This window comes from Typopeltis vanoorti, chromosome 20 (genome assembly GCF_054136105.1).
Source record: "Typopeltis vanoorti isolate ZY-2024b chromosome 20, IOZ_Tvanoo_1.0, whole genome shotgun sequence".
Classification (NCBI taxonomy): Eukaryota; Metazoa; Arthropoda; class Arachnida; order Uropygi; family Thelyphonidae; genus Typopeltis; species Typopeltis vanoorti.
Genome location: NC_143568.1, coordinates 45741457 through 45768757, shown reverse-complemented (window position 1 = coordinate 45768757; position 27301 = coordinate 45741457). Strand labels below are relative to the sequence as shown.

At 35.8% G+C, this 27301-nt stretch overlaps 1 protein-coding gene across 6 annotated transcripts in view; it reads left to right on the top strand.

The window, feature by feature from the left end:
* The window catches only part of LOC150095405 (very long chain fatty acid elongase 4-like), a 230630-nt gene that overhangs the window by 72014 nt on the left and 131315 nt on the right, over positions 1 to 27301 (top strand). For all 6 annotated transcript variants that reach the window (XM_090409967.1, XM_090409968.1, XM_090409971.1 and 3 more), the window contains one exon: positions 10412 to 10492. In XM_090409967.1, coding sequence (XP_090266093.1) covers positions 10412 to 10492 — 81 coding nt within the window. The remainder of the gene's footprint in view (positions 1 to 10411; positions 10493 to 27301) is intronic.

The following is a 27301-nucleotide window of genomic DNA, read 5'->3' as shown; positions in this document are numbered from 1 at the left end:
CTATGTAGATTAAATTATCCTTTCACTATACTAACACATAACTTTGACATCTAAAACTTTCCTATACGTTACAATACACATGCATAATTCTCAGGACACATGAATTACCTATATAATATTAATAATAACAAGCATACTTTCATTATAATCAGTCATGTACTAAAGTCCTAGTATAAATTTTCTTAGTCTCTTCAACAGTTCAGTAATAGAATAATGATTACAATTACAGACGATTTTCAGTTAACACGAGATTTTTACAGTACCTTTTTCTCTTGAGTTTTCTATATTGGCCTCTACCTTTTTCCGATTGAACTATCCTGGTATGATCTCTCCTATAATCGGTCACTCCTAAGTTCTTTTGGCATTAAACTGTGCTTATGCGATCTTAACTTTTCGTACTTGAATTAAGGACACACTTAGAATCATCTATACAATGGCAGTGAAACTCACCATGAGGACACCGACTTCTTTACACATTTCCTTTTTTCGTAGTTGTCACCGGATGTTGAAACACATAGATAATACCTTCTTTCCTTTATAGCTAAATGGCATTCCTCGTTTCTTACCATAGGAAATACGGAATCGAAATCCCGTTCACTATTGTTTCCTTGTTGTGACGACAGAGATAACTCCAATCCCACCACTCAGGAAAACCATGTGAAACCTATATGAAAAAACTTGTGAAGAAACTCTCTGGGAAAAAGCCTCGTGGGGGGGGTTCTAACCCTTTTATACCTTGACCCCTACCGGCACCTTCTTTAATTTCTTTTCTCCACCCCTTACTGGATTCGACTTCACCGACCAATTAGGGTGGCATTTTTTTGTTAAATATCCTGAGGTCGGCGAGTACGCTACTCACACGTGACGATGTCTAAATCTGGGAATTGACCCCGAGCGATAGTCTATTGTTTTTCTTTTGCTAGCCTCTAAATTAATCCCCCTTCCAAATTTGGTCTGAATTTCTAAGAATTTACTTAATATTTTAATCTCTAGCCTCTCACATACAATTCCTTATGACTAATCCTTTCTGTCTTACTTAGCTAATTTTTTTCATATCACAACTGTAATATATTCCTTCTTTTATTAGTTAGTTCAACAAACACTTTTTTTGTTATATATTTTACTTTTACTTGGATGCAAGAATATTTTTCTTTCTTTAAATAATTTCTGTATTAGCTATTATACAGGGGTTTTATTTTATTTTCTCTTCATGTTACACCATGATAACTGGAAATTCCACATAGTGAAGGTAGTCAGGATATGAAAAGAAACTACAAGGAAGATAACCCAAAGAATTCTATCGATATGCTGCAAAGAAAGAAAGAATGAATATGAAAGAATAATTCTACTGAATGCAGATGGTGTGAGGGTGACAGATACAGAAGTGATTGTGCAACTAATGAGCAGCCATTTTGATAAATGCCATCAACCTGGTATATGCAACATTGAACTTGCTGCTACCTCTTCACCCTGTGAGGAAACTCATGTGGATGAGGTGGAAGTACAAGAGCTGTTGCACAAACTGAATAAGAATTCTGCAATAGGAACTGATGGGATATCAGCATGGATGCTAAAAGAGTGTTCAGCTGAACTGGCTATTCCCCTGACTATGCTATATAATTTGAGTCTCAGAACAGGGCAGATTCCACAGGAGTGGAAAGAATGTATGATAATCCCATTGCACAAGAGTAGTGCAAAGATGGATGTATCCAACTATCAACCAATCAGTATCTCAGGAGTGATGGTAAAGATTTTGGAAAATTTGGTTAGGGCTTTCATTGAACTAGACAAGGAGAATGGATATACCATGATACGTTTGGATTTTGCTAAGGCTTTTGACAGAATACAGCATGGCAAACTGTTGCATAAATTAGAGAATATGGGTTTGGGTTATAGAATATTAGTGTGGATAAGAGAATGACAGATATCAAAAAGTGTATATGGGAGATGTGAGTCTGCAAGCTTTAAGGTAACCAGTTGTGTACACCACAAGGATCAGTGCTTGGTCCACTGTTACTCAATCTATACATTAATGATATTGGGAAGGAATTGACAATCATCATACAACTATTTGTTGATGATGCAAAGATAGGTAGGATAATCAGGAATGCTGCTGATATGCAGTACTTGCAGAATGATTTGAATAAGCTGGAATTGCGAGGATGAGAAAATTGATGTCAGTTCAATGTCAGTAAATGTAAAGTTATTCACTTTGGCTTGATTAGATATCTAATGTTGTATTATATTGGTGGGATTATGCTGGAAGCAACTGATGAGGCTAGGGATCTTGGGATATTAGTAGATAAGAAATTGAAGTTTAGGAGCCATCGAGATTGCGGAATACTGATTATGAAAACAGATTGAGAATTTGTAGGCTGTTGACACTAGCAAAGAGGAGAAAGAGCTGTTATATGATTGACTCACAAACTTCTGAAAGGGTCATATAGAATTTCAGTGGATGGAATTTTTTATTTTATGAAAGGTGAAGACCAGAGGGTATCCTTGGAAGATGAGAATGAATGCAACTAAGAAGGGAGTGAGATCCAGATTTTTTTTTCTTTTCTCATAGAGTGCTGCATGATTGGAATGGATTGCCATTGGATGTTGTGTTGCAAGCAGTGCGAATGAATTCAAGAACAAGTATGATAGCTGGTGCATGTGGCTTCCCTTGATGAGCCCCTACTGCCTTGGTGGTCTTTCTTAATAATAATAATTTCGTTTTCCTGTTTTATACATTGGCATAGTTCTGCTCGTTTATCTGGGAACTAACCTTTTGAGTGAGCCTTCTGGATTTGTAGTGCATTCCCAGACAAAACATCCATAGCACAATGTTTCAACATTTCGGTTTTGAATGATCTGTTGCCTTTTCACATTTCAAGTTTTTTTTTAATCCGAAGTATTGATATGTACTTCAAATTATTATTTCAACTAAAATGGATATTTTCTACCATGGTTTATCATTTATTACCTCATTTAATTTTTAAAAGTAATTACTTTAGCTATCCAGAATATTTTTATCAGTTCTTGTATCATCATTATGAAATTGATTCCAATTTTTTTTTTTAGCCTCCCAAACATTTTGCCACTTTTATATTTGTCTGCTGTATTATTGTTTTTGTTTTTTTTTTTGTTTTAGTTGTTTACATATAGCTTTTGTATATTTTGTTCTACATCATCGGTTGAACACACGTTGACTTAGTTGCCAGGAATTTTTTGATATGATTTCTTCTTTACATTCTTTCTTTCTTCAACTTCCACATGCTGCTTTGGCTGAACGTGCATTTTCTTCAAATTTTGCAGCTAACCTTATACAAGGTGAAGCATTTCATTTTTCTGCTGTGTTTTTATAATTTGTTCCATATTTACTCAAATATAATTGCCAGTTTATTCCCCAAAATTAAAGTTAAAACATTGTGGTATGAGATATCTGCTGGGATTTTTGGAAACTAAAGTTTTTCAGGAAAAAACTAAATTGACATTTATAATTAAATCCTCAATATTCATTATAATTTATACTTGCTCACATTATAAAATGAATGCATTTAAATTTTAATTGACATTATTTATGCGACCGACCACCCACCTTCATCACGCTGTATATTTGAATCTTTTGCAACAATGCTTCTGTAATTAAATTAATTATTTCTGGTAAAATCATGTCCCAAGCTCTCAAAATCCAATTGCACAACAGTTCTAATGATGGTCTCTTAATCTTTATCCCCCTGCGCAACCCAAGATCGAGTAGAAGTTAATACTCTCACTACCACATTTCGTCTACTGGTTGCCTCCTGTCTCTATGCATATGATTGGTGTGGTATTAACAAAAGATCACGCAGCTCAATGACAAAGGCAAGCTGACAATTGTTGAATTGAAATGCTAATTCTCTTCAAACAAATTCTAAAATATCTGAAACTGCCATAACAACATTCATTATCTATTTCTTAAAGTTTTAAACTTTTTTTTTCATGTGCGAACTGTATGTGAAACATTTAAATTTCTTATTTTGTAAAGTAAAATCAGGGGTGCGAGTTATATTCAAGTAAATATGTTATTTTTTTTTTATAAATGCAGCATGACCTAAGAAAGGCATCTCTCTGCATTCTTTGAAACTAAGACAAAAAAGACTTTACAGTAATCCTAAATTAATTTATTTTTGTTTTAATTGAAATATATGCATTTCGCACCAAGTTGGCAAACTTAAAGTTTCAAAACTGGTGGCATAGTGGTAATTTAAAGAGCGTACTTAACATTTTGCATAAGTTGTTTGTAGTATTGCTGTTTGCATGCTTAAAAGATTGTCTCTAAAAATATCATAGATTTGCCTTTTATTTGTTCTTTGGATTAAGTATTTCAGAAGTTAAATATGCAGGCTCTTTAGAAATTTACTTTTTAAAAAAAGTAGTACAGTACCAACTTACGAAGATTATGCTATCAATGTCAAAACTCCGTAGAATATTCTTAATGCAAAATCAGTTTGTCTACTTGATGAGAAATGGTTTAGATCTTCTTTTATGTTATGAATTTATTATTTACTAGGAGGGTTCCGCTCCCCTGACGTCTATGGTGCCCAATCCCCCCCCCCGAGTTCTGGACTGGTAGATCGGTTCTCCTTGAATTCTGATGACTCGAATTTTGAGGACTCGAAAGGGTAGTCCCCCACCCTCTCCGGCTCTTACAGCGTCCAACCCCCCCCCCCCCCCCCCCACCTGAGTTCTGGATTGGTAGGCCAGTTCTCCTTGAACCTTGAATTCTGATGACTTGATCGAATTTTGAAGACTCGAAAGCCCCCCCAGAGTTCCGGATTAGTAGGCCGGTTCTTCTTGAATTTTGAAGACTTGACACTTAGGGTAGCCCCTGAGTTTCAAAACGTTTCAAATAACTTGACAAAAAACGTGACACAAAACTGTTACAGAAAAAGGTTACAGAAATTACTGTTACAGAAATCATTTTATATTATAGGATAGATTATGAAAATTTATTATGAATATCCTTTGAATAAAAAATGCGTGTGTGTGTGTGTGTAATACTTAAAATAATATAAGTGAGAAAACAGCAGGTGTTTTTAATTTAAGCAGGTGTACTGCTTAAATTAAAACTTTGTTAAAATAACTCAATTTGTAACTTAATTTATTTTTTGCCATTTGATATTTCTGCATCACATCATTCTGTATAAATCCAGTTTACAACTGAATTCTTGAGTCTCTTTGTATGCTCTTAACAGAAAAAAAAATAATAAATGCAATTTTTCTGTTATATGTTGATTCATTATTTGACTTGTTGCATGAAATATTAGACTGAATTGAAGGGAGTATCTGGAAATAAAGAAAATTAATTTCTTGAGAGACCACTAGCTTAGATAATATATAATGGAGGGGTACATGAGGATTTAGATTCTTAGATCTGATCATATTATAGAGGATGTGATTGTGAATGAATTGGTGGCTAATGGAGGGGTACATGAGGATTTAGATTCTTAGATTATTATTATTATTATTATTATTTTGACACCTCCAGGGAGTCCAAAGACTCATCGAGGGAGAGTGTGCCGACAGCATCGAACGATTGGCCCCCTTCCAACTACTAACCGCGCTCAAACTTACTTAACTGAGCCATTAGTAGCAGAGGCTCTACCAATCGACCAACCTTTGCCGGCTGATCATATTATAGATCTGATCATATTATAGAGAATGTGATGGTGAATGAAGTGGTAGCTAATGGAGGGGTACATGAGGATTTAGATTCTTATATCTGATCATATTATAGAGCAGTGTTTCCTAACCTGTGGTCTGCGGACCCCCGGTGGTCTGCGAATAATTCAAAGGGGGTCCGCGGGATAGTTTATTTCCATTAAACTTTATCTTATCATGTTGCTCACATCTGTTGTTCACACCTGGCCTAATTGATATGTTTATATTCTTCTGAATATTTCCATTTATAACAATATTGCATTGTTATAAATGACACATTCAGTGTTGTAAAATATAAAAAATTTCCATTTTGGATCTTATGGGGGCCGTGGTGAATTAACATTCTCTACAAGGGGTCTGCGACATATTAGCATTCACTACAGGGGATCCGCGACTTCAAAAAGGTTGGGAAACACTGTTACAGAGGATGTGATTGTGAATGAAGTGGTGGCCAACCATATAAAGACATGTGACTAAAAGATATTGAATTTGAAAGGCCAGTGATTATGAAAAGCTTAGGAGTCATCTTGGAGCTATAGCAAGTGTTGCTATAATCCTGTGTTGCCTCCAAAGGCACTGTCAGTTGCATGAAGGTATAAAGAGCAGGCCAGAAAGATTATCAGTTAGAGACAGCAAAATATGAAGTATGAGTAGAAATTAGTTACTCAGATTAAGAAAAATCCTACAGTTCTTTCAATATGTGACAAATAGAAGAAAAAAAGAATGATTATGGTAAATGTTAATCAGTTAACAGTGGATAGTCAAGGTATTCTGTAAGCAATTCATCAGGGTGTTCTGTCCTCATAAGTGATATCATGAGAAGCTTTGAGTGTAGAGGAAATTAGATGGGAGAGGGTCATCTGATGGTGAGTGATTAAGGAAGCAGGATATGAGGAATTAAGTAAACTTGATGTTAATAAGGCAATAGGACTTGATGACATATCATCATGTGTTAATGGAATATTCCAGGGAGTTAGCGACATCATTTGCATATGTGTTTAACAAGTCTTGCAACAGGGCAAATTCCATAGTTTCAGTGGGAGGTGAATTTCAATGCTCTTGGTGAGACCACTGCCCTGTTTATTTGGAGGCCTAAAGTTGCTTGAAAAAGTTCCATGTTTGGTCTCTAGAACAGGATTTCTGGATTATGTAAAAAATTAAAAATATAAAAAATGGATAAAAATATTTTAAAAAAAAATCCTTAGCCCATCCACAGAACAAAATGTACTATAGGTTTGCAAATAACCTTTCATGGGTGGGAGCAACATAAAAAAAAAGTGGAAAGAGGGCAAAATTATTCTGCTTCATGAAAGGAGATGATGAGATTGAGGCTTCAAATCATCAGCTAATCTATGTTTGGAGTTATGGTTAAGCTGTTCGAGAGGTTTGAGCTAGGATATAGAACTGGGCTAATAATATCAGTGTTCTCTGTGATGGACAGCATGGTGTCATGTTTTACCTATCTACTTTACTACACAAGGTACTGAATTCATTGGACAAAAGAGATGCATATGCAGCAGCATACTTAAATGTTTGAAAGGCCTTTGATGGATTGCTGCTTTATAAGTTCTTGACTAAATTGGGGTCACTTACTAGATTAGTGAGTTGGATAGATATTAGCAAGTTGTGTATGGGAGTGTTGCACCCTGAAAGAGGAATGCCATTAATGGTATATTGCAAGATCTGTTTTTTGGGACATTATTGTTTAAATTGTATATTAATGGGGATGAGTTTAACTGGAGATATGCAGCTGTTTGAATTTGAACAGGGTGGAGGAGATGGAAGAGCTGGGAGTGGTGGCAGTGAACAAGTACTTGAAGTTGAGGTATCATATTGCTCAAGTAGTGAAATCATCATGTTGGATTATATTGATGAGGAGGAGGATCTTGACCTACAAAAGTTGAGGAGGTTATGATTCCATTATATAAGGCTTTAATCAGACCTCATATGGATTATTATGCAAGATTTGGTAACCTTGTTTTTATAGGGCTGAGGATATATTGGAAAAGGTCCAGAGATTGACTAAAGTTAATCATCTCTAGACTGTGGAACATGGGATATGAGGACATTTTGAGAGAATTCCATTTGCATACCTTTGTAAATAGGAGGACAAGGAGGAGTTGTTACCAGGTTAATGCAGAAGAAATTTTTAATAGAATGAGAGACAGGGATTTAGAACAAGCCATCTATGGAAACAATATAAGCAGGGTGGGAGCATGGGAGTGTGAAGAGCAGGTTCTTTGCATGGAGAATGGTTGTTGAGTGGAATGCAACACATAACCTGAAAGTGTAATGAGTGTGAAAATGCTGAATAAGGTTAACACGTTCGCTGCCATGCTACTTCGGCATAGTCTGTTCCCGTATGCCGAGCAATTTCACTTCAAGCTCAGTACGGTAATCTCGTTGCCGGCGGTAAGCGTCATACGAGTATACTCGTAGTTGGCTTGTGCAGAGCATATACCATCTATGAGAATACACAGTTTTGATGCTAGCTCCACAAGTCAAGCATTTTCACTTCTTCAAGGTCAGTACAGTAATCTTGTTGCCGGCGGTAAGCGTAATACGAGTATACTCGTAGCTGGCTTGTGTGGCTAGTTTACCAACTACGAGTATACTCGTAGTTGGAAGCGAATGTGTTAAGGTACAGTTTGATGAACTTCTAATATGACAGTGGGGACCTCCCACGATGATATTTGACTCTGTGGTGATCTGTCTAATAATACTAATAAAATGAGCCCTGCTTTTTATCATTTCCCAAATAGAATAGGTATCACTATTTTAAATCTATTTTTTTTTTTTTAAATTAGTACCTAGTTAATCTCTGCTTTGCATTATTCACCTTTCATCTAGTATTCTACAGAAATGTGCTGTTCCATAATCTGAAGAGTTTATTTGTATATACAAGGGACGTCCAGAAAGTAAGTTCCGTTTTTAAATATTTTCATTGCAGTGCTGTGATCGCAATGGTGCCCATGTGTGCTGAGTTTGTTGATTCCTTAGTGAGCTGTTGGTGCCATTTTCAGACATTCTCGTAGTGCATATGCTTGTTGGTGTGTGTTTATAATGTCTAAGAAAATTGAATCACCCACTGCATGTGAAATTAGGTCAATTATCCGTTTCTTGAATGTGAGGAATGTTAAAGCAGCTGAAATTCATCGGCAAATTATGGAGGTTTATGGAGAACATGCAATGAGTGATTCAACGGTACTAAGATGGGTAAGACTTTTTGATGAAGGAAGGACAGGTGTGCACGATGATGAATGGAGTGGGCGACCATCTTTAGTGACTGACGATTTGGTGCATTCAGTTGAAGAGAAGATTCGACAGAATAGGGGATTTACTATGACATCACTCTTGCTGTGAATTTCCAAGTTTCACGTTCATGTCTTCATGAAATTATTTCAGAGAAACTGAATTATTGGAAATTGTGCACGTGCTGGGTACTGAAGTTGCTTACAGAAACAACAGAAGCGAATCGGTTGGGTAGTGCATTGACATGCTACCATGAGGATGGCAATGCTTTCCTGAGCAGACTTGTCACTTGGGATGAGACTTGGGTGTCGCATGCAACCCCTGAATCCAAACAAACCCATGGAGTGGAGGCACACCTCATCATTAGTCAAGACGAAATTGAAGACAACAGTTTCCACTTGGAAAATCATATGCACTGTGTTTTGGAACAGACAAGGAATTTTAGACTTCTTGGGTCAAGGCTCCACAATCAACATGAGTATGTACTACCAAACCCTTAAGAAACTGCACCTTGCGATCCAGAATAAATAACGTGGCATGTTTACCAGGGCGTTGTTTTGATTCATGATAACACCCACCCACACACAGCCAGCATAACACAACTTCTCGCCACCTTCGGCTGGGAACAATTCCATCATCCCCCATATAGTCCTGACCTAGTGCCAAACAACTTTCACCAGTTCAAACATCTGAAATCTTTCCTCGGTGGCCAGCAGTTTCAAGATGACAAGGTCAAAAAAGCAGTCAATATATGGTTTGTGTCACAGGTGGCAACCTTCTACCACGAAGGTATACTACTCTTGGTGCCCCGTTATGATAATTGCCTGAACAGTGGTGGAAATTATGTAGAAAAGTAGTGAAAGATGTCTTCTTTAATTTCCAATAAAGTTTTTTTTGTAAGTGTATTTTTGTTTCTCTGACAACCCATCGGAACTTACTTTCTGGATATCCCTTGTACTAGTATATGTTCTGTGTTTGATTTTTCTTGTAAATCATATTTCCTTTGTGTCTTTAAACCTGTAAAAGCACAAATAGATGTGGTCAGCACTCAACCACTGTGTGGATTCACACCTGCCAAACCAACTTCTCATCTTTTTCATTCCATCTGCCTATGTTTTTGGACTGTCTACCTCACACAACCTCCAGCTATTATAGAGACCTGTGAACTCGTTCCCTTTCTCTCTCCTTAATCAGTTGCTCACACAACACTGTGCCATAGGTTTGGGGCTTATTTTTAAAACTTAATGTTCTTTCTTTATTTTCTTTATTTTTTATTATTTTTTGTACCATTTTTTAGCAATTAGTTTACAATGTAAAATGTATAATTCACATAAAGTCAGAAAAATGTGTTTGCTTAATTAAGATGAGCTGCAATCCTATATGTATAAATTACATGTGCTGTTTAAAGTCATAAAGTCCATTAAATTATTATATAACAATCTTTTTTATGGATTTTTCTTCTGTTTTGTAGTTGCTGTATTGTGCACTGAAGCGTCGCTATAACTGGTATTGTCAATTAGTTGATTACTCCAATAACATATATGAAAACAGAGTAAGCAAAATTTATAAGAAAATGTTTAAAATTAATTTATAAATAATTATTAATTCTTGCACAATTGCTAACCCTATAATGATTTCAGCATATTGGAATTGTGAATGAAATATCTGATAGGTTTAATATGAAAAATGGACAAGTAAATGAAAATTTCAGTAGAGATAAAAAATATTCAGACCAGCATATTGGAAACTTACTGTGATTATGTTAGCACGAATTATGAAGATTTTGAGAATTGAAATATGAATAAGTCTGTTGAAATTGTAGAGTTTAAATTATGTGGCCAATAGATGGAAGAGTGACTGTGAGAAATCATTTCTTGCTTAGAGATGGTAGTAATAATGACAGTAGCAACAAAAGCTACATTTCAAACACTTCAAGTGAATGAGATTGCAGCATTTGGAATATGTAAAATAATCAAGACAAAACAAACTGTGGCTTTTACCATTTGAGCTACTTAAGCTAGCTTAAATAGGATTCTTGAACATGCATTAAATAACCAACCAGTTTAGAGAAGCTGTCAATAATGAAAAGAAATATATATATATATAAAATTGAAGATTAATCACTAGAAGCCGAGAGATAACCAAATAGAAAAACTATTTATTATTTGGGATATGTTATGGCAGAATGTCAAGCCGTAAAAAGTCTACAGAAAAATGAAGATATTATAATTCTCCCAGCAGACAAAGGTAACTCAACTGCCATCCTAGATACTGAAGAATACATTTAATATATTCTTCAGTATCTAGTATTCAGTACATTTAATGTACTAAAGTAGGGATCTTATCTTGATGAAAGGAGTAAATAATGCTTTAATATTACATTCTCGAAAGATTTGAGTCAGATTTATGGAAATAGGACTAACATAGGGTAGAGCAATAAAATCTTTGATTTTTGTTTCACTGGAGGTGTATTGAGTGCAGTTGGTTGACAAGGAGTCTCGAGACTGCATTAATTGTAGCTACTTTGTGGAAAGATAATTTTTAAGAATTGGAGTTCTTTAATTAGCTCCTCATCAGTAATGAGAAGGTTCTTGCTCCTAATTGGTTTCATGTGTAGCCCTAAGGAAATGGTGTCAGCTTCTGTAGTGCTAGACTACAGAAAGAAACACTGTTATAAGTTTGATTCTGGTTGCTGACTTCAGGAACTTTTATAACTGTTTTTCTTTTTAAAGAAAATTACAATGTAACCAAACTAAGAGTTTATTTTTCAGTTGGTTAGACTATAATAAGTTTAGTTTAATCCTTTATCCAAGTGTGAGCAAACAAAGTTTGCGCCTGAAAGTATCTTCAGGACTGGGGTAAGGTAGTGCAACACCAGGCAACTCGTTGCAAAGGTGGAGAAAGCTCTCATCACTCCTATCTCAGTATCTCCCATAATGCAAAGCACATCTCCTTGGGGATATGTGTAATGCTATGCATTAAGGCAAGGGCCACTACCCATACCGGTTTTGACCTTTATTGAGGTCTCGTCAGTGGGAGCCAGGCCCAGTAATGGAGATACAAAGTTGCCTGGTGTTGCACTACCTTACCTCAGTCCTGAAGATACTTTCAGGTGCAAACTTTGTTTGCTCACACTTGGATAAAGGATTAAACTAAACTTATTATAGTCTAACCAAGTGAAAAATAAACTCTCAACATCTTTCTCTGAATCCGGAGTAATTTAATAATAAGGTTGCACACCTTTGGCAACTCCCATAGGTTAGGATGACCTCTCATTGCTTCTGCCTTTGTACCTCCACTACTGGGCCTGGCTCCCACTGACAAGACCTCATTAAAAGTTGAATAATAACTAAACTTATTATAGTCTAACCAAGTGAAAAATAAACTCTCAACATCTTTCTCTGAATCCGGAGTAATTTAATAATAAGGTTGCACTACCCTTTGGCAACTCCCATAGGTTAGGATGACCTCTCATTGCTTCTGCCTTTGTATCTCCACTACTGGGCCTGGCTCCTACTGACAAGACCTCAATAAAGGTCGAAACCGGTATGGGTAGTGGCCCTTGCCTTAATGCATAGCATTACACATATCCCCAAGGAGATGTGCTTTGCATTATGGGAGTTACTGAGATAGGAGTGATGAGATCTTTCTCCACCTTTGCAACGAGTTGTCTGATGTTGCACTACCTTACTTCAGTCCTGAAGATACTTTCAGGCACAAACTTTGTTTGCTCACACTTGGATAAAGGATTAAACTAAACTTATTGTAACCAAACTAAAATAAATGTAATTAATTCCAATATTTTGGCAAAGCCATCATCAGGGAACACAATAATATATGTGCACACAGGCACTACATTAAGTAATGAGACTGAAGCATGTCAACTGAGAGTAAGCCTCAAGTTTACTAAAATGGGCATCCTTGACTTTGAGGTGAAGTATTGGAGGATGATTGGTTTCCAAATTTGGGACTGTTTTATGTAACCAAATTTGTTGAAGTTTTTGCAAGTTTCTTAAGGTAAGGTAGAAGCAGATTCAAGTAACAGTTTCTTATTTATATTTGCTGATACTTACAAACCATATAAAAATTAGCATCCCTTATCTACCCCACCAAATACCAGCCACAGTCCCTAGACCTGCCCAGATATGTTTACCAGGTTCCTTGTAGTTGTAAACTATTCTACTATGACTAAACAGGCAGGACAGCCAATATCAGAATTAAATTGCTGAATATAAGGATCTATATCTGTTTTCCCTACTACAGCCACTTAGGACTTCCTGACCAAATATAAATAAAAAACTTTTCATTGAATTAAGTTTATTTTAGTTAACATATGAGTATAAAGTGAGATATTCTTATGAGAAATAAGATAGGACTGTGTTTCGGTAGTGTTGAAATTCATTAGATTATCCTCACTCAACAGTAGGATGGTTGGGAGATCCCTGTTTTAAGTGGCTATTGGCTAGATGATTGATGTTTAAGGTGAAAAGGATTGTTGGAAGATCATCTGTGGAATGAGAGTGGAAGAATGCATATTGGTGATAACTAATTAATTGCCTTCAGGAAGTGAAGAAGGCACTGTTTGATGACCTTCTCCATTGTTTTCAAGAGAATTGAAGTGAAGACTATTGGTTAATGGATTGATGGATAACTGATGCAAGTTTGTTTTTTTCATCTCAACTTTTATCCATGGAAACTATTTTAATGATGCAAAATTTTCACCTTAATATCGAAGACATGTTTAGTACAATGACAATGGAGCATAAGTAAAATAACCAGTTGAAAAAATTCCTAGGTAATTAATTTAGCATGTTCATACTGGGAATGTTTATTTGCAAAACATTCGCCCATCTGGTAGTAGCCCACTTGACATTGTAACATTTTCCTTCCACTTTGTCAATATATATAACATTGTCAATTTCATGTGTTTTTTTGGTAGAATTTACTCTAAAAGTACATATAACAATTCATCACATTCTTGGCAGATGGCGAACTGGCAAGCAGGAAACAATTCGCTACATCCTGCTCCTGGATAAATACTAAATGATACAGTTTGTATGGTGCCTGGCATTAGTGTGTAAAAAAAAGTGTGGGTGTATGTATGTGTATATATATATATATATCGGAGTTCATATTTACTCAGTAAATAATGTTATGAATATTAATATAGTTTAAATGACTATAACACTGAGAATAAAAAAGAATGAGGTTTCATCGTGAGACACTACTAGTTTCATTGAAAAAATAGACTTCTTCAGGTGTCAAATACAAAGAATTATATAAAAAATAACAGAAACATTATAAAATAGCAACAACAGATCTAATATAAAAATCTGTAGTACAGTTTAAAAAGGAAAACATGCTGAAGTTCCAAATTCAAGTTAACTACGTGTGTGAGTTATCACGAGAGCGCCAATTTTGGACAGTAGAAATGTGCACATCAGATAAATTGTAGCTGAGGCTGTTATTCATATGGGTTGAATCAGGGATATTTCTTTAGATTCAAGTATCCTTCTCTCGAGTTCATCATAACAAGTATGTATATTGGATGTTTGAGGCCAGTCTATAAGGTGTTGGTGGCCTTCGTTGGAGTTTATAGAGAATAGAACGTGGCTTGAGAGAACGCTGGCTTGGGTCCTATTGTAGGATATGTCTCTTTTGTGTTCCTCAATACGTAAAAGGGCAGATTTAGCAGTCTGACCGTAGTATGGGTTGCCACATTCACAAATGATCTTGTAAACTCCTGAATACTGAAGAGAAAGAGAGATGTTTTACTTTAGGTCTACTAAGTATGGAGCGAAGTTTAGGAAACGCCTGAAACAAAGTTCAAGTCTAAAGATGTTACAACACTAGGACAACTCATTGTATAACCTTGGTATTTAGTCTAGCTATTCACTGAGGAGACCTCAAAAAAAGGTTGAAACTGGTCTGGGTAGTGATCCCACCCATAATGCATTGCAGTATACATCTTCTAGTGAGATGTGCTTTACATTATAGGAAAATACTAAGAATAGTGATCAGAGCTTTACCCACCTTTACAATGAGTTGCCCTGGTGTTGTAACATCTTTAGACTTGAACTTTGTTTCAGGCGCAAACTTAATTGTTTGCATACTTGGGATTAGGAGTTAAAATAACCAAGTTTATAAAATAACTTGGTTATCCTAATATATCATCATCATCAAATTCCTGCCATGTACCCTCAAGGAGTGTACAGGATATGATGGTACTACATGAAAAAATTACATCATTACTAACTTCCTATCTACAATTTTCCTCCAAATCAGTCTGTTACTTGTCAAGACTCCAACATTATCAGATCTTATATTTCTATTGTCTAAGGCACTTTGTACCGTATCAATCCACCTATATCTTGTTCTTCCTCTGGGCCGTTTTGCTGCCAACCTGGCAGAGAACACTTGTTTTGCTAATCTTTTCTCTCCCATTCTATTTAAGTGACCATACCACCTGAGATTAGCTCTTCTAACGCATTCCTGGATGCAGACAATGTCAGGTTCTTTCCTAATATCCTCATTTTTAATATGATATTGCCATTGATGCCATCTGTTCACGCCTCTAATCTTTCTCAGGACTCTCATATCTGCGGTCTCTAGTCTTTGGTCAAGTGTTTTACTTCTGACCCAGCTCTCAGATCCATAAGTTAAAACTGGTTTGAACTCTGTTATGTATACGACTAATTTAGTGTTCTGACTAATTTCTCTCTTACTCCATATGAATTTATTCAATTGACTTCCCACCATACCAGCTTTGCTGATTCTGTTGTCTATTTCTATATTTAATTTCCCATCTTCACTAAAAATCATGCCTAAGTAGCTGAAATGTTTTACTTGTTCCACAGGTTCTCCATTCACAACACAGTTGACATTTTCAATGATTCTGCCTATTTTCATTGTCTTTGTCTTTTTATTGCTGACCTTCATACCATATCTATTACAACAGCTATTCAGTTTAGTCAGAGAATCTTGCAGACTTGTAGCAGATTTATTTAGAAGTATAACATCATCTGCATAAAGCAAAGAGCTGACATTAACATCTCCAATTTTGATATCATGTTTAATACCACTTTCCTTCATAATGTGATCCATATAGATAATGAATAACAGAGGGGATAATGTACAACATTGTCTCACACCAGATTTAACATTAAACCATCTTCCTCTACTTCCTTCAATTCTAACTGCTGACTTACAACTCAAATAAAGACTAAGTATTGCTTGATATAATGCCCCATTGACACCATATAACTGCAGCGTATTGAATAGCTTCTCTCTTGGCACCTTGTCATATGCCTTTTCCAAATCGACAAAACCTAAATACAGATCTTTGTTATATTCCCATGCTTTCTCGACTCTTTGTCGTAAGTGCAGATCTGATCCTGACAGCCTCTATTTGGCCTGAATCCAGCTTGTTCTTCACCAAGCTTTTCTTCCACAATTCTTCTCAACCGTTTCTCAAGTATACTTGCATAGATCTTTTGCCAGGAACACTCAGTAGAGAAATACCTCTGTAATTCTCACATTCAGTTTTATTTCCCTTTTTATATATGGGTACTATTAGAGCTCTACTCCAGTCATCAGGAATTCGTCCCTCTGTCCAGGCTTTCTGAACTATGCAGTGCGGCCACTGTAAGACTTTTATACCACCATACTTCAGCATTTCTGGTCGAATATCATCTACTCCTGCTGCCTTTCCACATTTCAAGCCTTTGATGGCTTTTTCTACTTCAAGTATGGATATGTATTCCTGACTGCATGCCTGGTCAGTGTTTTTTACCACAGTTCTGTCAGCACTGCTTGTTTCATTTAGCAGTTTTTCAAAGTAATTACTCCATACTTCAAGGATATCTTTTTCATCTGTTTTCATGTCACCTTTATCATCTCTAACTCCTTTTACAGCACTCTTTCCTCCATTTCTAAGCTTCTTCAACAACCTCCAGAATATTTTGCCGCCTCCTTGATATTTATTTTCTATATTCTTGCCAAAGTCCTCCCATGACTTTTGTTTAGCTCGTTTTACACAGTGTTTAGCATTCTTGCATTTGTCTCTATATTCTCTAAGAGCACAAGCTGACTTATTTGACAGGAACTTTTGATATGCTTTCTTCTTTTTCTTCACTGCCTCTTTAACTTCCTGTGTCCACCAGGGAGTTCTGATTTTTTTTATCCTTGCAGACAACCTCACCACATGCCTCTCTGGCAGAATCAATCAATGTTTTCTTCAGAGTTTGCCACTGAATCTCCAAGGTTTGATTCCTGTTTTCTCAAACTCTTTCATTTTTTTCCAATAATCTTTGTGTATTTTAGTCTACAGTTCACATCTGAGAGCTGCTCAACTTTTATTTGCTTTAAAATTTTTTTACATGTTATTCTTTTCAATATGAAATTCAATTTTATCCTGCTCAAGACTAAATAGTGATCACTTCCAATTTCAAATCCCCTGTACACTCTGGTGTCCTGCACCAGGGAGAAAACATCACTATCAACAATAACATAGTCAATGAGACTTTTCTTATTCCTAGCTTCTTCTCTCCATGTGAATTTGTGCACATTTTTATGTTGGAACATGGTGTTAGTAATAACCAGTCCATGTCCTGAGCAGAAATCCAACAGATATTTGCCCTTATTATTAGCTTTGCTCTTTTCTCCAAATTTTCCCAAAATATTTTTGTATGTCTGACAATCATTTCCTACTCTGCTATTTAGATCCCCAACAAGGACCAACTTTTCCTTTTTCATTGTGTCGGTTGCTTTTTCTAAAGCATCAAAAAATTCCTCCACTTCTACCTTAGTAGAACCTTCTGTGGGACCATAGGCACAAATAAGTCTCATTGTCCAGTTCCCCTAGAAGATTAGCCTCATATTTTGTGTTGAATACTATGGCTACTACTCCTTTTCCTTGATTGTCATTGCCTGAATACAACATTTTGTATTTATTGCTCAGAAAGATCTCACCAGTTTTGGTCTTTTTGTTTCAGTCACCCCTATTATGTCGATCTGGTGCTTATCTAATTCCTCGGCTAGCTCCATTTCTTTGCCATTCAGGCTTCTTACGTTGATAGTACCGATCTTTAACTCTGGTGATGTTGAGTTGGGGTTTGTTTTCAGATTTGTTCCAGTAGCTGACTTTTCGCTGTTTGCCCTGGTTCCCTGGCGAAAACAACAGGGGCCTGCCCCAGCCGGCATGAAATTTTGTCATGTTGTACCATTATTTTTTATTTTGGTTTAACATAAGAATACAATTTGGTCGGCTAAATCCCAAATTGCCAGCCCATCCTCGTTCGTTCACTATCCAAGTAGATACCCAACAGGGTGCACCACGAGAAGGTGAGGATTGGACATTAGGTCAGAAGCCCTGGTCGGTTCTCTGCATTCCTTTAAAGGCTATGTGGAGGTCTCCTCTCAGTTATACAGCTTTGACCCTTAAGCACCCCATCCTAATATATTTATATATTATATATAATTAATAAGAAAAAAAAAAATTAGGAATTACTAGAAGATTAATACAATAACATTTCTCATAGAAGGGATAACCAAAGGCCATCAGATGTGTTTAAATTCAATATAAAAAGGTTTTACAGCTCTTTATATTAATGTTCTATAAGGAATCTTATAGAACCTTTATCTTTATCACCAGTAATATAGAATATAGAATCTTTATCACCAATGATAAAGGACTTGTTGGAATCATTTTTTAACAAGGTAGATTTGATGTAATTCAATTCTTGAATGGTTTCAGTGATTCTTTTATCACCATAGCATTTAACAATTTTAGACTCCAGGTCTGTCTGAGTCAAAAATCTGGGATTCATCTTCCTTTTTGTTATAGGTTCTAGTAGCAAGGCTTATACGTTGGTTAGACATAACTGGTAATTAGTTTACAGAATTAACAACGCAAATGAAGTATATTAATTAAAGATTTATTTATTAATTTCTTTATGGAGACATTTGAAGAGAAAGCCTTAAACTCCGCCCCCACATAAACCCACTATTTGGCTTCGTTATGTGGATGATGTGTTTGCTATTTGGCCACATGGCTCAGACACACTCCACTCCTTCCTAACACACTTAAACAACTGACACCCCAGAGTCCAGTTCACCTTAGATAAAGAGGAAAACAACACCCTCCCCTTCCTAGACACTTTAATCACCCGCCAGCTTAATGGATCTTTGGTTTTCTCTGTTTACAGAAAACCCACCCATACTGGCCGATACATTCACCAGCAATTCCCCCCCCCCCTCACAACAATATGGGGTTATAAAAACACTATATAACAGGGCAAAATTAATCTGCTCAGATGACAAGGCCCTGACTACTGAACTAAACCACATCCTCAACACTTTCTTAGCCAATGGCTATAACCCCAAAAAAATCCCAAAAATACTAAAACCAGTAAACAACTACCCCCCTCCCTCCCTCCCTCCACAATAAAGATTACACCAAGTCTATCACCATCCCCTACATCCAGGGCACCTCTGAGAAAATAACCAATATCCTCAAAAAATATGACCTTACTTCCTGTTACAGACCATATAAAAAGTTGGCATCCCTTATCCGCTCTACCAAAGACCAACCACTTCCCCTAGACCTACCTGGTGTCTACCAGGTCCCTTGCAGCTGCAAATTGTCCTACTTTGGCCAAACAGGCAGAACAACTATATCAGGATTTCAGAACACAAAGACTACATCCGGTTTCACCAGTACAGCCGCTCTGGGCTGGCAGACCATGCCTTAGATACCCACCATAAAATTCGTTGGAAAAAAACAAAAATAATTCATTGCAGCAAGTTTAAATACGAAAGATTATTCAAAGAATCTTCAGCAGCTCTAAAAAACGTTCCTAACCTCAACAAATTTGGGTGCATGAAACTACCCCAAATTTGGGAGACTTACATTATGAGAACTTCAGCCCAACAGCCAAGACTACCAAATTAGCTCGCAAGAGGGCACCATTAGGACTTTAGGAGCAATATTAGTTTCTTGCTTTCTTCCTCATTTGCTTTGTGTTAGTGCCTGCGTGCACATACCATATCTTTATGTTCCTGAAGATGGCAATGTGACGTTGCCGAAATATAGAAGTGATTCATTAAAGTTACCTTTAATTAATATACTTCATTTGCGTTGTTAATTCCGTAAACTAATTACCATTTTTGTTATAGGAATATCTGAATTAATGCAGTTCTGAGGCCTCTCAATATTGTAGTGTGTTTTCATCCTTTCAGGAAGATTTTATCCTTCCTTTTTTCACCTAAAGACAATCTTCACCCAACTGTTCAGGTTATCTGCCAGATCCATTGCTCATGCTTATAGTGTGGCTCATAAATCTTATATTCAATACCATGAACCTGAGCAATCTAGCATAGCTGAACATACCATCTCTACCCAAGCACAGCATCCTTTGAAAGAAAACCAAGTTTTTAAAGAGTAGATTCGTTATGGAACATTTATACAGAGGGCTGCAAGGCCGTTTTTACATTGTCAGAATTTAAAAAGATCTAATGGCCTTTGTTTATCTCCTCTTTGGAAAATATTATTCTATTAATCTTCTATCAATTTTTAATTTATTTTATTTTACACTCACACAAACATAGATGCTTTTTTTTAAAAATTAATTAGGAATCTTATTGACCAGTTGTTCTTATATATGTTATAATGGTTTTTTTAAATGCTTCTGTAAAAATAATCATAATTTAAAATTATGAATCTTTTTGCAATTGAATTGTTTCTCTGTTCTAATATATTATTTGTTTTGGTTTCGTAACATGTATGATAGGCACTTGCAGTGTGCCCGTTATTGATATTATTAATGTTAAAATGAAATGTGAACCATGTGCGATTTGATGTACTTAGTAGATTCTGATAGTTCGTAATAATTTCAGTCTTCTTTACTGTAATTCATATTTGTTTAGTGTTGAGATATTTCTTGTGTTTTGTGAAGACATTCTCTTTACGTTAACGAAGACAGCATGTCAGCCATTACCACCCAACTTCTCGCTTGCCATTTACATGAAGTGCATATGCTCATCAAGGAGATTGATGTGTGATTGACAACTGACAGAGAGAGCATTTGGCACTGTGGTAACAAGGAAAACAAGAAGAAAAAAGATGAAAATTGATAAAGAATAACAATGGTGGGTGCAGCTGACAGAATTTTTTTAAATAACTGGAACAGCTGAGCAGTCATAATGATAAAATAATAAAATGACAATAGCGCAGTCGACTATCAGGATTGGTTGTGACTTAACTTTATTTTAGAATCCGGAAAGTTTAATTATATGAAGTGTGTATGCTCACTGAGGAGATCGATGGGTGATTGACAGCTGACAGAGAGAGCATTTGTTATCTGAGTAATGAGGAAAACAAGTAGAAGAGGAAATTTGAGAATGGCAACCAGAGAATTTTGATCTTGGGTAGTTTTTAAGAAAACGTGCCGGTCAGGAGAATATTAATAGAAAATTCCAATAAGGAATCATAGCACTGTGAATCTTTAAACTGGAAGAGCTGACACTGTCGACAAGTGTTTAGTAAATAAAAGAAGATATTTGGAATTGACATTCTAATTCAATGTTCAAGGAAACACTGAATTCAAAGTTTCATCTTCTGTCTTAAGGATGCCGGATCTATTTGTTATTCTACTGGAAAAAGTGATTGAATTAGTAAAATCGGAAACTGTAAGGTGGCTTAATGTGAAGAGCTCTACTTGGATATGTTGCTTATGAAGTAGTAGAAGAGACTTCTTTCTTTGGTACAAAAATTGGTAATTTGTGTGTCAAATTGAACTGTGAGAGGTAAGAATATTTATACTCTAGTGAAATAAGAGGAATGACTGAAAAAATTGTATGCTAAATAAGGAATTTAAAAAAAAAAAATCCCATAGAACTGAAAAAGTAATGCTATATTTTCAGGATAGGGCCCAACAGAAAACTGATTTTGATAAACAATTTGTTGTTGTGCAAACAAAGTATTCAGTCTGGTAGACATGATTAAGTATATTTTAAACAAACCAGTTATAGAAAGAGTCAGAGAGTGAATGATTGTATTATTTTAAAATATGGAGATATCTAAAGTGTAGGCTTAATTTAGAAGGGCTTGGATCCAGTTATTTTTGTAGTATGTAATTTTATTGAAAAAATATATAATGTTTTAGTTTCATTAAATGTATATAATTATTTATTTGGTCTCGAGTCATTCATTTTCGGGATTCTAAAAGAAATAGAGTTAAAAATTATTGCACCAATTGGAATTGAGCTTTTGTCAAATTAACACTTCTGTTATTTGTGTTTTTAATTGTGTTTCATCGTCAGTGTATTGAAGATGCCTTCAATACTAAGGCAAAAATTTTGTTAAAATATTTTTCATGTAAATTTTTTTTTTTTCTGTCTCAAGTTTTATACAATTTTGACAAATCTTCCATTTTTGGAATGGATTGGATATAAAGTTGCTCCCATGCTGTTTGAGTTGGCACCAAATGAGTATAACAATAGGTAATATATATACTGAATAGGTAATATATATACTGCTCAAAACAATTAAGGGATATTTTGGTTTTCTTGTAAATTATAAAGTTATAAAAATAATTTACAAATGTAACACATTTATTTTAAAATATTCTTAATATACAACAGTGTAGAACACACAACTCTGTACAAAATCATGTTGAGACGTCGAAACGTGTTTCAACGTGTTTTGAACATATAAAAGCATGGCTTGTTGTGCTCACTTCCGCAGTGCATAATTATCTCTTCAATTGTAAACTTGTGTCACCTACAACCCATTATTTTGTTAAAAATGGCACAGTAACATGATATCCCAGAATCCATGGCTTGAAGAGCCATTGGTTGATTAGAAGACAAATGCAGCACGTTGTTGCTCAAGCATGTCGTGTATCTCAAAGTGTAATTTTGACTTTGGAATTGCTTTCTGGAGACTGGAAATGGTGAAAAACCATCTTCATGCCATAGGTTTATATGCTCAAAGACCAGTGGTTTGCATTTCACTTACTGCAAATCACAAAAGAGCCCGAAGAGTTTGGGCACAGGAACACCACAGTTGGACAAATGAGGATTAGGCGTGTGTGTACTTTGGTCCAGTGCCATTATTCCGTCCCTGTAGTGGTTCTCAGTAAGATCTGCAAAATACCCCCTCTACAGCTGCAATCACCTCTTGATTCGAAGAAAAACGCTGACCGCAAGTAAGAGTTTTAGTTTTGGGAAGAGAGGAAAGTCAGAGGGAGCCAAATCTGGGGAATAGGGTGGATTTTCCTATTGCCAAAACATCTTTGTGGGCAGGTGCATTGTCCTGATGAAAGATGATTTTTTTCTTCTGCAAACCAGGTCTTTTCTCATGAATTTTACGTCTAATCTGGTTAAAAGGTCGGAATAATATTCCCCAGTTATTGTTTTACCCTTTTCAAGATAATTAATAAACAAAATGCAGCATCCCAAAACACTGATCCATGACTTTTCCTGCTGATGGAACCGAGTTTGTCTTCTTTGGCACTGAACAACCGGCTTCTGTCCACTGTTTTGACTGCTGTTTGTATTCTGGTGTGTAAAGGTGAATCCAAGTCTCATCCATAGTAATAAATTGATGCAAAATCAGTTTTATTCTTGTTAAAATGCTCCAAGCACTGTTCAGAGTTTTCATGCGAGAGTGTTTTTGATTTGCTGTGAGCAAGCGCAGCACCCATCTTGCACAAAGCTTTTTTATATGCAATTCTTCATGCCAAATATATCCTACACATTCTCTTGAAATGCCTATAGTCTCAGCAATTTCACTCACTTTGACTCACCGGTCATCCAATACCATAATGTGCACTTGATCAATGATTTCTGGTGGTGTTACACTTTTTGGACATCCTTCATGTGGATGATCTTCAAGGCTGGTATGGCTACATTTAAACTTGGCAGCCCATTTCTTAATTGTTGAAAATGAAGGTGAAGAGTGCCCATAAACTTATATGAACTTCGAATGAATTTCTTTTGGCATTAAACCTTTTTTTACAAAGAATTTTATAACTGCACAATACTCAATTTGGATCCATTTCAAGGGATACAGATAAAACTTTTGCTTCAGACAGCGGTATAAAACAAACTTCTTGATAGAATGACTTGCAATTTCACATGGATGCTTATGACAGATGTACCAACTTAGAAAAAAAAATCTCTTGCTGATAGTGTTGCCGTCTATGGTCGAGGCTGAGAACTTTTCAGACCACCCTCGTATAAATACATCTATTAAAGAGTAATGGTGATAAAGGACAGCCTTTTCAAATGTCACAGTTTATTGGTTTCCAGTTTGATATATCAGTTCCCAATTTTGAGTTCTATAAGGTTTTAAAGATGTAGGTTGCTACTATTATTTGGTTTGGGATTTCATCGTCAACAAGCGTTTCCAAAAGTTGCTTTCTGTTCACACAGTCTACGGCATTTCTTTAAATAAATGCTACTCTGTTAGTTTATTGAATTCTTTTCATCATCAAATTCCTGATATGTGCACTCAGGAATGGGATGTACAGGATAATTATGCCACTACTACTACTACTACATGGAAAAGTTACACCATTACTAACTTGTGATCAACAGTTTTCCTCCAAATTAATCTGTTATCTGTCAAGATTTCCAATATTATCAGATCTTATATTTATGTCTTTTAAAGTACTTTTTTTTTTCTGTATCAATCCATTTTCATCTTGGTCTTCCTCTGGGTCTTTTTCTTGTCGACCTGGCAAAAAAATACTTGTTTTGCTAATCTTTCCTTTCTCTCTCCCATTCTTTTTAAGTGATACCACCTGATATTAGCTCTAACACATTCCTGAATGCTAACAATGGCAAGCTCCTTCCTAATATCTTTATTTTTAATGTGATACTGCCATTGATGCAATCTGTTCACTCCACTACTCTTTCTGAAAACTCTCACATCAGAGGTCTCCAGTCTTCCTACTATACCAGCATTACTAATTCTGTTTATTTCCATATTTAATTTGTCATCTTCACTAAAAATTGTGCCTAAATAACTGAAATGTGGTACTTGTTTTATAGGTTCACCATTCAGGGATACAGTTGAGGTTGTCAATGTTTCTGCCTATTTTCATTATCTTTGTCTTTTTATTGCTGATGTTCGTACCAAATTTATTACAACAGTTATTCAGTTTAGTCAGGGACTCTTTCTGGCTTGTGCTGGATTTATCCAGAAGTATAACATTATTTGCATAAAGTAAAGAATTAGGACTAACATCGCTAATTTTGATTTCAGATTTAATACCACTTTCCTTCATAATGTAATCCATATAGATAATGAATAATTGCAGAGATAATGTGCACCCTTGTCGCACACCTGGTTTAACATCAATCCATCTTCCTGTACCTCCTTCAATTCTGACTGCTGACTTACAGCTTAAATAGAGACCATGTTCTGCTCGATATAAATTCCCATTTACACCATATAACTGTAGCATTTTGAAGAGCTTTACTCTTGGCACCTTGTCATATACCTTTTCCAGATGAACAAAACTTAAATTCAAATCCTTGTTATATTCCCAAGATTTCTCAACTATTTGCCTTAAAGTGAAAATCTGATCCCAACAACTTCTATTTGACTTGAATCCAGCTTGTTCTTCACCCGGCTTCCCTTCCACAATTGTTGTTAGCTGTTTTTCAAATATACTTGCATAAATCTTATCAGGAACACTCGATGGGGATATAAATCTGTAATTCTCACATTCAATTTTATTTTCTTTTTTATTGATGGGTACTATGAGAACTTTGCTGCAATCAGTTCTTCTGAATTATGCACTGCAGCCACAGTAAATCTTTTATACTTTCATATTTGAGAGTTTCTGGTCGAATTTCATCTACTCCAGTTGCCTTTCTATGTTTAGGTTTTTGATGACTTTTTCTCCTTCAAGTATGAATGTGTATTCTTGGTAGGAGTTTTCTACCATCATGCTGACATTGCTTGTTTCATTTAGCAGTCTTTCAAAGTAATTACTCCAAACATCTAGAATATCTTTTTCTTCAATTTTCATCTCACCTTTATCATCTCTGATTCCTTTCACTGTACACTTTCCTCCATTGCTAAGATTTTTCAAAGGCCTCCAGAATAAGGCTAAGCCTTCGTAGCTTACTTAATCAGTCTGGAACAACAATGGTATGCTGCACCCTTCGATTGGAAATGGCCTGAGTTCGATTCTCATCATGACGAGAGGAATCTGAATCTTTATGTGGGCTTTTTCATTTGAATGTCAGCCAATCTCATACAGAGGTAGCATGATTTTTTCTCCTGAAAACTTGGGTTTTTCATCCTGTATACAGGCAAATCAGTTTTGAGAATACATGTAATTTACAGACAAAAAAAAATACTAGTGATGTTGGGTAGTAGATAGCATTGTTGTAGATAATGGTAGTGGCAGTTCGGTATAGTTAGCAGATTAAGTAGTGGAGATGGAGAGTTGTTGAAGTAGATGTCCTCCCTCAATGAGTATTTGAACTCCTTGGAGGTGTCATGTAATAATAATAATAATATTTTGCCACCATCCTGACATTTACTTTCATTCTTCTTACTAAAGTTTTCCCATGACTTTTGTTTAGCCAGTTTTACATAGTGCTTCACTTTCTTACACTTTTTCCGTGTATTCTCTAAAAGCACAAGCTGACTTATTTGCCAGGAACTTTCCATATTTTTTCTTTTCTTTTCCTTGACTGCCTCTAACTTCCTGAGTCCATCATGGAGTTTTGATCCGTCTATCCTTACAACCTCACCACATACCTCTCTGGCTGTATCAATCAATGTTTTCTTTAGGGTTTGCTATCGAATCTTCAAGGTTTATTCTTTTTCACTCTTTAATTTTTTTTTTTTTTTGATGATGTTTGTGTATTTGAGGCTACAGTTTATTTCTGCTCAACTTTGATTTGTTTTAAAACTTTCTCACACACTCTTTTTAATATGAAATTCATTTTATCCTGGCCTAAACTCGACAGCAGTCACTGCCTATTTCAAATCTTCTATATATGCTTGTGTCCTGGTGGGAAAACATTGCTGTCAATTATAACATTGTCATTGAGATTTTTCTTATTTCTTGCATCTTGTCTGTATGTGAATTTGTGCACATTTTTATGTTGGAATTTGTGTTAGTAATAACTGGTCCAAGTCCTGAACAGAAATCAAGCAGGCATTTACCATTATTATTAGCTCTGTGCTTCTCTCCAAATTTTCCCCAAACATTTCTGTATGTCTGGTAATCATTTCCTACTCTGCTGTTAGATCTCCAGTAAGGGCTAATTTTTCCTTTTTCATCGTTCCAGGTGCCTTCTCTCTAATGCCTCAAACTCCTCCATTTCTTCCTTG